General features: G+C 35.7%; 1 protein-coding gene across 1 annotated transcript in view; it reads right to left on the minus strand.

The window, feature by feature from the left end:
• The window catches only part of CSRNP3 (cysteine and serine rich nuclear protein 3), a 205144-nt gene that overhangs the window by 165849 nt on the left and 27861 nt on the right, over window positions 1-11434 (minus strand). The window contains exon 3 of the mRNA XM_070803923.1: window positions 1857-1945. Within this exon, the coding sequence (XP_070660024.1) occupies window positions 1857-1869 (13 nt within the window). The 5' untranslated portion in view covers window positions 1870-1945. The remainder of the gene's footprint in view (window positions 1-1856; window positions 1946-11434) is intronic.

Consider the following 11434-nt stretch of genomic DNA (forward strand, 5'->3'; position numbering starts at 1 on the left):
CTTACTTGTATTGTACTTGAAGAGCTTTAATAAAAGGTCATTTGAATGTGGGTTGTAATGGAGCATCACTCCCATTGGTATAAACACTCAGTATGGTTGGCTAATAAAAGCCATAATGTGAACTTATGAATAATCCCCAAATAATTCCCCCTGTGCTTTAGGATTCATTATTTGCCCTTTTAAATCTAGCCTGTCTTTTTAAATATGTGTTGCCTGCATTAATAATACAATTAATTTCCCAGTAACACATCAGTTGCACAGTTCTTGAGAACAAGAACCGTATCTTATTCATTTTGAAACAACCAAAGCTTCACTCAGCCCATTGTCTTGCATATGGTAAGTCCTAAATAAATTTTGAATGATGTATTCTTGGATGAGTGAGGAAAAGAAGATTCTGAAGGCAAACACGATCAAGGCAATCAAAATAAAAGATCATTCCAGAGAACAGAGTAGTTGTTACCAGAAAGGAAGGGGCTGGGAGGCAGTGAACAGGTAGGGGATGGGTAAGGAGGCTCAACTGTATGATTACAGATAGAAATTAAATTTTCTACAGTGAGCATGCTATGTTTTATATAGAAGCAGAAATACAATGTACATATCTAACTTATATAATGCTATGAATCAATGTTACCTCAATAAATGCACAAATAAAAATAAATAAGTATCATTAATATATTTCATTTAAAATTATTAATATTTGACACTGGGTCCCCATAATACAAAGTAGTCAGAAATTATCCACTTTCTCAAGTTATCCCATCAGAATGAACCATTTTTAACCTACATTGTAACTCAAATTTCCAAATGAATACTTTATGTTCATTTATTACTGTAATCTGTTTATTATTGAATTGTGGTGTTGAACTTGGTGTTGGAGAAGACTCTTGAGAGTCCCTTGGACAGCAAGGAGATCCAACCAGTCCATCCTAAAGGAAATCAGTCCTGAATATTCATTGGAAGAACTGATGCTGAAGCTGAAACTCCAATACATTAGCCAGCTGATGAGAAGAACTAACTCATTTGAAAAGACCCTGATGCTGGGAAAGATTGAAGGCAGAAAGAGAAGGGGATGACAGAGGAGGAGATGGTTAGATGGCATCACTAAATCAGTGGACATGAGTTGAGTCAACTCCAGAAGTTGGTGATGGATAGGGAGGCCTGGCGTGCTGCAGTCCATGGGGTCGCAAAGAGTGGGACATGACTGAGTGACTGAACTGAACTGAAGCTATTTAATAAGAGCAGGCTTATTTTGCATTGCTTTTCTAGATTTATGACTCTAAACAACTTGGAAAATTCCTCACATATCCTTTTGCTCATTCACACCAACTGTCATTTTATTGAGGTCACACTTTTTGACGAAAGTAAATTTTTTTTTACTGTACTTGGGAAAGTCAGGGAATGAGGTTCTAAGAATTTTAGAAGGATTGCTCTTTAGCGGTCCTAAACAATGTATGTATATGTGTGTATGCAGTAACATAAGATACAAAAGAAATTTAAAAATTTGCTAAATAGGTATACATTCCTTAACAAATTCAAAATAAAAATGTATAGGAATGCATAATGTTTATTTTTATCCTAACACTGTTACCCTTTAAAAAATTAAAGAAAACTTTAATAAAAAATGAATTCTATACTAAAAAAAAAATTCTTGTAATTATCCCCAATTGAATAAAATGATATATGTTTAGTATAAATGAATTTCCTGAAATCTTAAAGAGATCATTTAAATATATGTATTTTATATAAGAGCATTTTTCCTTATTATCCAATTACACATTAGCAGTAACAGCATGGGGAACAGTGTTACAGTTACATCCCAGATCTGCATAACTATGAAAAGGATAATGTATACTAACCTTGAGATCTCATGAATGCCAGTATCTCCCTGAAGACGCTACGCCTCTGAAAACATCTTTTCAGTCTGTTGATATCGCCTTATTTTTTCCTTAAAAAAGAAAATATGCTTCAATATGTTATATAAGGTTATTTTTTAAGAAGTAAAGTTGACAACAAGGTGTAAATATAACACAGAGCAAAATCAATAGGATTCTTGGAATATAAAAACAAGGCATTAAATTTAGAACTGAATGATCATACTGTATATAAATTAGTGCAGAAAGAATATCCATCTTAAAAGAATATAGTACATTTCTAATCATTCATATGCTTTCATTCATTTGTTTACCTGTTATTCAATCACCAATTGTTACTAGGGACAAAAATATTAAAGGCACTTTATCTTAGCAATCAACATCACACTAAATTTAAATAACTTTCTAGTCTCCAGAGATTCATATCTTCAAGAAACAAAAATAAACAAGAAAACCAACCAAAATATTGTAGCTAGATAGTTGATGAAACTCACAATAAATATTTATTAGGATTAGTGAAATAATTTAAAGAGATGATAAAATCCTGGCAGTAATTAAAGGCTTTTATTTTTCCAGACTAAAATGCATCAAATATAATCACTTTTTCTAAAGGACTAACAAACTTTCCATTCTAATAAGTTAAGATAAATCATTAAATCCATATACAAATGTAAACTTTTTCCTTAAACACAACATAGAGAGACTTATGAACTGTGGTTCATTTGTTGTGTTTGCACAACAGCCAGGAATGAACTATCACTGATCATAGCCAATAACAAGAGCTAATGTAAAAGGGCTACGAATGGATAAAACTGCAAAAATCTTTGAGAAAAAAGTTGTCTTAGGAAAATTATGTCTCTAGGAGCCTCTTTCTCTGTTTAAACTTTACGTGTATCTTCATGGATATACATTTTAAATAGCTTTAGAATACACACAACAGTAGCATAGTGTTATCAAATTGTGGTTAGCATTACAGAGTTAATAGAGATAATTGAGTTCAGTTTGCTTCTGAGAAAGCCCAGATTCAGCAGAAGAATGAGAAATTTTGGAAAGATAGATTCAAAATTCAATTTTAAGACATTTAAATGTTAAGAATATTATGCATAACATGATGACATACTGAAGACCATTAAGGCAATAATTTACATCACCTTTGCACTTATTTTGAGGAATATTTCAGAAAATAACTGTCTTCTCTGTTATGATACATATCCTAGATTGCATGTCAAGCAACCGAGAACCAACGAGCAAGCATGCCAACAGAGCTCTACCTGTTTGTAATGTGTCTATTGAATACAGACTTTAAAAACTTATCTGAAATTAAAATCAAATACTAAAAATAAATTAGATGCTGAAATGAATCTGTCTATAAATGTCATTTATAATCTCAACTCTAATTTTCTTATTAATGAAAATGAATCCCATATTATTTAAATGTCATTTTTATGTATTGAAGTATCATTAAGATTTTATCCTAAAAATAAATAAATTTTTGCTTCTATAAAAAAGTGGGGAAACTTAAATATAAAAACAAATCAAGAGGGAAAAAAAAGTGGAGAAACTGCTATCTAGTTCAGTTCTCCCTATCGTACAAACAGGAAGGCTACCATATATTTGTGATGTGTAGCTAACTCTAAAGGAAAAGACTGTGTTTTTTGACTACCAGTTGGAAAAATTGAAATTTAAAGCATAATTGCATTTTACAACCAAATAAATAAAAGACTTTCTGTAGTCATTTAAGGTAGTCTATAGAGTAAAGCAAAAATATTGGTGCAGAGTACATCATGAGAAATGCTGGGCTGGATGAAGTACAAGCTGGAATCAAGATTGCCGGGAGAAATATCAATAACCTCAGATATGCGGATGACACCACCCTTATGGCAGAAAGTGAAGAAGAACTAAAGAGCCACTCGATGAAAGTGAAAGAGGAGAGTGAAAAAGTTGGCTTAAAACTCAACATTCAGAAAACGAAGATCATGGAATCTGGTCCCATCACTTCATGGCAAGTAGATGGGGAAACAATGGAAACAGTGTCAGACTTTATTTTGGGAGGCTCCAAAATCACTGCAGATGGTAATTACAGCCATGAAATTAAAAGATGCTTACTTCTTGGAAGGAAAGTTATGACCAACCTAGATAGCATATTGAAAAGCAGAGACATTACTCTGCCAACAAAGGTCCATCAAGTCAAAACTATGGTTTTTCCAGTGGTCATGTATGGATGTGAGAGTTGGACTATAAAGAAAGCTGAGCGCCGAAGAATTGATGCTTTTAAACTGTGGTGTTGCAGAAGACTCCAGAGAGTCCCTTGGATTTCAAGGAGATCCAACCAGTCCATCCTAATGGAGACCAGTCCTGAGTGTTCATTGGAAGGACTGATGTTGAAGCTGAAGCTTCAATACTTTGGCTACCTGATGCGAAGAACTGACTCATTTGAATAGACCCTGATGTTGGAAAAGATTGAAGGTGGGAGGAGAAGGGGACAACAGAGGATGGAATGGTTGGATGGCATCACTGACTCAATGAACATGGGTTTGAGTCAACTCCAGGAGTTGGTGATGGCCAGCGAGGCCTGGCATGCTGCTGTCCATGGGAGTTGAAAAGAGTCGGACATGACTGAGCGACTGAACTGAACCGAAGTGAAAATTACATACCTGTAATTAACCTATAATTCAGACTTGAGGCTAAGGAACCCTCCGTGATGGAAAAAAAAAAAAAAAAAAATGGACTCAAACTCTGATCTGTTTGAAGGTTAAGGATGTAAAAGTAAATTTGATGGGCAGGATTGATCCTAACTCAGGTCAGTCAAGTTCCTGAGAGGAAGTCATCATAAAAGTAAAATAATTTTAGAAGAATAAAGCATATTCAATGCCATGTTCCAAGACCTGGAGATATGAGAATCAACACCAGTTCTGGGCACAGTGTGCAGTGGCTGAATCTGGAAACAATTCCAGTTCAGCACCTTGGCTCTCTGGATGTGACTAGGAGACACTGGCTGTGTGAGACTGTGTGAAGAAGTGTGTGTCCACAAGTGAGAAAGAATGTCAAGAGGGGTGGAGCTAGGATCCATCAGTCAATAGCACTCACTTGAGACCCAGGCAATGTGTAGAGGAATACCACCTAGATGATATAACCCAGGAAGATGCAGAGGCTGCTGGTCTTCCTTTGGAAGCCCTGTAGGCACATCCACATTCCTACATCTATGGGAACTGCCACTTTCCTGAAATCCTATGTCTATGATGTAATCATGCCTTAAGTAGGATCCCCCCTAGCGTAGCCTGTTATACTTTTTTCGTGAATGAGATTGCAATCCCATGGGCAGCCTTAAGAATGACAAGTGACATCTGGGACTGATTTGTGGATACATATAACTATCTCAGGAACTATGAAAAATATTCAAGGAGGGTGGCATTGATGGAATGGAGCATGTATACTAATATAAATGTTGTGTTCATCTAAAAAACCTCAGTTTCTGCTTATGAGTTCCATGAAAAACAAACTGACATAAACCTACATTATTATTTTAAAACGTGCACCTAATACTTACAGTTCACATCTGGTCTTTCCTCATACCTGGGGTTCAATTGAGAAATTCCCTGAGAACCGTTTTTTATTTACAGAAAGTTTTGCAATATTGCAGGGGGAAGGTGAATACCACCTCTTCTAGTTCTAGGCCCACACACATTACTGTAAATCAGCCTAAGATCCCAGAAGCCATTCGGAGTGGCAAGCGAGGGTCAAAGAACTCTCCCATGTTTGTCAACATTTTCTCTAAATGGTACCTTTAGCAGGTCAGTGATGCACCAAGCTCTTGATGGCATGTTTTAATCAATAGCCATGCTAGACTTCACTGAGGTCATTGAAGGTCACATCTCAGTGGTAGCCTTGACTGAGCTATAAGATCAGTTTGTGTTGTTTTTAGTGGGTGATTCAGTGCTTAGATAGGATGAGATATAACTTGCTTATAACACTCTTTTAACTTGCTCCCATCCTTAAAATATTTATTTTTCTTGCAATTGTGTGGGGATTTTTCAAACTAAGCTTGTTCCTCCAAGGATCACGGAGTTTGAGATCCTCAAGTTGATCACGTCTACATATCTAGGAGCCTGGCTTATATCACAGTTTCAATATGTCAAAAGGAAATATTCTATGAACACAAGTGAAGAAATGTGAATTGTCTTTTCTGTGCTTCTAAGGTGATAATACAACTTGTAAGTTTGGTGCAACAGTTTAGTTACATTTGCAACTGCATCTCAAAACACAGTATTGTGTATTTAATATGCCTGCAACCAACAAAAGCATCTTTCACTCTGAAGGACAACTTCCTGGACAAAGGAATCTAGCAGGAAACACCAATCTATCATGTACAGTTTGGCCCTCTTTTTTAAAGACAATAAAACACCACTGAAAATCACATTGATTCTATTTAGATTTATTTTTTTAAGTAACAATACCACTTCATTTTGTACCTACATACACCTGCTAAAGTACAATTATCAAAATACATGTAGCCTTAATCCATTTTTCCTAACATGTGCTGAACTATAGTGAACAGTATCATATGACCAAAGAACTTTCTAAGATTATAATAGTACTTAGTCATTCTATTTCAGTAAAAGTGGGCAAGAGTTACTGAAACAAATTAAATCAGTCCTAGTTAGGATATTTATATATCAGGTTCACCATGGGATTCTTCCACTCAATCAGCTGTGCTCTCAAGTGTACAAAACAAATCTCTGAAATAGTTCAGATAGATCTCTATTTAAAGAATGGGGAAAGACATAACTATAATTACTAGGAATTTGCAAGAGCTAAAATAAAATTTGGGTGAAAATTTAGGTAAAAATTAAAAAACCCAAAGAAGTAGATGAATTCCAAGAAAATTGTAAGTTAGCAAGACTGACCCAAGAACAGGTGCAAACTTGACTTGACAGATTATCATAAAAGAGATTGAAAATATTTTTCAGATTCCACCATCGCAAGAGCAGATAGCATCAATAGGGTGCAGGGAAGCCTTAAAGAATCTTTACAGTAAAAGTCTCCAATAAATCATACACTTCATCAACAAGAAAGTTTCTTGACCTCTACATATTTTTTTCTCATCCCACTCACATTCACATTTCCCCACTTACTGAATTTAGGGTCCATTATTCATCATTGTGGTCTCTCCCTCACATATACACTCACCATGATGGCCTTTTTCCTTTCTTCTTCAAATAAATGTGACAAAAACGGCTAGTTAAACTCATCTCTCTTCCAACTATGAACATATTTTCAGCCTCTCATAGCTGAACAGATGATAATGACTAGAGAAAATGTAGGCTCTTGCAAGTGGGTCCACAGTAGCCGTGTCTGACAATCTTGTTACATTTCCCTTACTAATTCATGCTTCAACTCTATACCACAAAAGGCATCTTTACTTCTTTTCAACTGTCCAACATTTCTTCCCATCTTTTCCAACTCAGTTTATGATATTGCTTCTAAGAAAATTGAAAAAAACCCTATTCAGTTTCCCCTTCTTACCACAATATTGTGTATACTCCTAACACTTATACACACGGAGTCAACCTTCAGTCCTGTTATGATGGAGAAACTGTTCTTTCTCCCACCTAAGGTGATTTCCTTCTCTTAAGCTTTGGATTTCACTTCCTCTCACCAGTGCTAGGTCTTTGCCACTTTAATAATCCCCTTTCTCTTCTGCATCATCATTTCCCCCTCTTTTTACTGGATTGTTTCCATTTGTCTGTGAATATGCTGTAATGTCTCCAAACTTAAAAATAAAGTCCCATTCCATCAGTTTCCCCATCTCACTATCACCTATTTCTCTACTCCATTTGTAGCAACTTCCCAGAGGAAGGTATTTTCTGTTTCTCAGATGTAATTTTACATTGAACTCCCCCAAATTAGGCTTAATTTTCGCAGTTCCACTGAAATAACATTTATAAAGGTTATCAGTGATCTTGAATATTACCAAATCCAATGGTAAATTGTCAGTCATTTTTTTCCCTTAATATCTCAAGAGAGCTTGACTCAGATTTCCTGTATTGACCTCTTCCTTTACCTGGTTTGTAGGATACCACACATAAGGTAGGATTTTCTCCTCATTTGCTGCCCTTTCTTAACTTCTCTGTCTGATTTCTTCCATTATACCTAACCTCTAAAGCCTCTTGTGAATTGAACTTTGAGACTTTTCTATGTGACTCATAGCAAAGCAGATCTGGTCCTGTGTCTTTAAATGCTACTATTTATTCGTGAATCCCAAATGTAGATATGTAGCCTGAACCTCTTCTCTGAGCTTTAGATTCTTATACTCACTGTCTACTCTATAGGTCCACTTACATGGCTAATAGGCTTTTCAAATTTAACATATTAAAAATAGTAATAATAACAAAAGAAAGATAGAAGGAAGGAAGGGAGTAGGAAGGAAGGAAATTGAGAAGGAAGGTAACATACTCCAGGCTTCCTCCCCTTCCTCCAGTCTTTCCCATTTCACTAAGTTGCATCACCATTTACCCAATGACTGGTATTAAAAAACTTCTTTGAGAAATGGCTAATTCTAGGATTGGGGCAGGTAAATATCAGATGAACCTGAAGGATCTTACAGTGATGAAAAGTAAGAAAGGGAAGGAAAAAAAGAGGCACAATCATGTCAGAAGGACATAAGAACTGACCCAAAAGAACTCTCAGTGGTCAACGTTGGAATAATTTAAGCAAGAAAAATTAATGACAGTATTAGATTATAACCCAAAGAATAAAATAAATATCTATGAGTCAATACTGATATAAATAAATGACTGAATCAATGAATAGAGGAGAAGGAACAAATCTCCCTTACATTAAACAAATTATGTGATATATTTATGACTTCACATAAAAATGCATATGTGTCTGCATAATAAAAAATTATTCAACAAAACCAATTTTGAAGCACAGAACGGTTTTTAGATATTGGGTCCACATTTTTTTTTTCAAGCAGAAACCAACTTTTAAATATAAAATTAATTGAAGGGCTCTTAAATTTACAGAGAAAACAGAGAAAGGCAGCTAGAATTGATCAGATTCCCAGGAAGTGCTTAAATTCTTACAGATGGTCCTAGGAACACAGTTAAATTACAGACTATGTTAGTCAGTGTACTTTCATGCTCAGTTGCAGAAAATAGAAATCAAACCTAAAAAAAGAAAAGCAGCATCCACTGACAGGAATGAAAGAGGAAGATCTTTACAGCATTTGTTCCCTCCACTTTCAGTTAATGAAGCAGTCTACAGTATCTACTTTAATTATTTAGATTCTCTCTCATGGAAACCATGCAGGGTTACTATTCTGCAGGGTAGGAATGCCAAAATAAAGTCTCGAAGGCTTGCTCGCACTGCCCTGATAACTTCCATTATCTCAAAAGAAATGAGAAAAAAAAAAACCCCACCAATTTGTTACATAAGAATGTGTCCTTATCTTCTCTGCCACCATAAAATGTAAGAAGCCTCACCAATATTTCCCTGTAGAAAGTGCCCAGAACCTAGTTAGTACTTAATGTTTTTACATACTTTTTCCACATTTCAGAAGCAATGCATGTAGTAGCAGACAGATCTTGGGGATATATAATTATGTAATTAATCTGTCCCCAAATCGGTCTGCTTGTAACATGAAGGAGCACATCCTGCTAATGTCAGGTATAATGTAAGGATGAAGAAAAGAGGGATGCAGTCTAGATATTATATTAGAAAATTTTGTTACAGATCTATCTGTTGCTACACTTCATGATAAATGACTTAATAATAAAGTAATTTTACCATAAAGTGAACAATGAATGAAACTTGGGTGGAGATATTTACTAATAAGAGTAGACAAATGAAGATTCAGTGCAGTTCAAGAAAAGTATTAGTGGCACGACATCGTTAGAAAAAGTGCTTAGGTTCTGGAATACCAAAGAACAGAGGTTGCCATCATTTTTATGTTTTCATCTTTCTTACTTCTGTGACTTTGGGCACATCAGTTTACTTAACATCAGTTTCTTCATCTATTAAATGGGCATATGAACTTCAATTTTGCATTTTGTAGTGAAATCAGTGGTCTCAGGTGGCATTGGTATTAAAGAACCTACGTGCCAGTGCAGGAAATGTAAGAGATGTGGGTTCAATCCCGAGGTCAGCAAAATTCCCTGGAGGAGGGCATGGCAACCCACTCCAATATTCTTGCCTAGAGAATCCCATGGATAGAGGAACCTGGCAGACTACATTCCAACAGGGTTGCAAAGAGTCAGACATGACTGAAGTGACTTAGCATGCATGCACACACTCAGGGAAGTCAGTAGACAAGCAATCCGGAAATGCAATTTTCAGAGAAAGGACAGAGAATGAATACAAACGAGTACCTAGTTGACACACTATGAAGACACGAGCTATTTCACCACCTAAACTACTGGAGCCAGGGGTGGAAGAGACAGCTTCTTGTCTTCAAGAATATAGTGCTAGGAAGCTATGTATGTCTACATGTAGGCAGATATCTTTCATAGATCTTAAGGGAAACTCATAACCCCATATGCAGTGGGAGAAAGTAAGGCCCTCCTATAGTGAGAACAGAGCCAAGTCATGGGGGTGGGAGGATGCACTGAGGTTGTTATTTGAGCCCTAGAACCATTTTTGCCTGCTATGATCTCACCCATGTCTCTCTCAGTTACATGAACTAAGATATCTCTTTTTTGTTTAAGCCAGATTGCATAGAGCTTTTTTCACAAGCAATAAAAAGTCCTGACTAACATAACCATGACTATTAACTGAATATTTTAAAGAAGTGCTAGGACAAATGCCAAGTATTACCAGTAAGAAATGCAATTAAAAAACGGATATAGTTATTTATTACCAGTAAGAGAAATTAAGTGACAGTGATTGTGTTGATAGGTCCTCAGTGAACATCATATCTTAAATTAGAGAATTTAAATATCAAAATAAAAAAAGAAGGAAAGAAATCTAAAAAAGGAAATTTCTTCCAGCTTTTTAAGATAGAAGAACTAGTTGATTTCTTTGATTTGTGCCTGGTAAGCAGACTACAAAAAAATGCAGATCAATACCAGATGGAGGCTATCAAAACAAAAAATGGCCACAAAGAAACAAAAATGTATTTAAAATTAATCTGCAGCTACAATATGTGGGCTTCTAAACAGAGCAGTTTCATTTCCTTTTATCGTACCCCAATGTTGAAGACTTTTTAAATAAAGTGGATGATTCATCCTTTAACTCATTTGCAGAACAGATAAAGGAGACTCAACAAACCATTATATCTATTTATTTGTATTAAAAATTAATATTTCTAGCTTTTCCTTCTTTCACATTAAGCAATATCTATACTTTATCTTTTTACTACTCCCCTGATTTAACTGATTTAATCACTTTGTCCTCATGAAAGTGAAAGTCAGTCAATCGTGTCCGACTCTGCAACCCCATTGACTATACAGTCCATGGAATGCTCCAGGCCAGAATACTGGAGTGGGTAGCCTTTCCCTTCTCCAGGGGATCTTCTAACCCAGGGATCGAAACTAGGTCTCCCACATTGCAGGCAGATTCTTTAC

This window comes from Bos indicus, chromosome 2 (assembly GCF_029378745.1).
Source record: "Bos indicus isolate NIAB-ARS_2022 breed Sahiwal x Tharparkar chromosome 2, NIAB-ARS_B.indTharparkar_mat_pri_1.0, whole genome shotgun sequence".
Taxonomy (NCBI): domain Eukaryota; kingdom Metazoa; phylum Chordata; class Mammalia; order Artiodactyla; family Bovidae; genus Bos; species Bos indicus.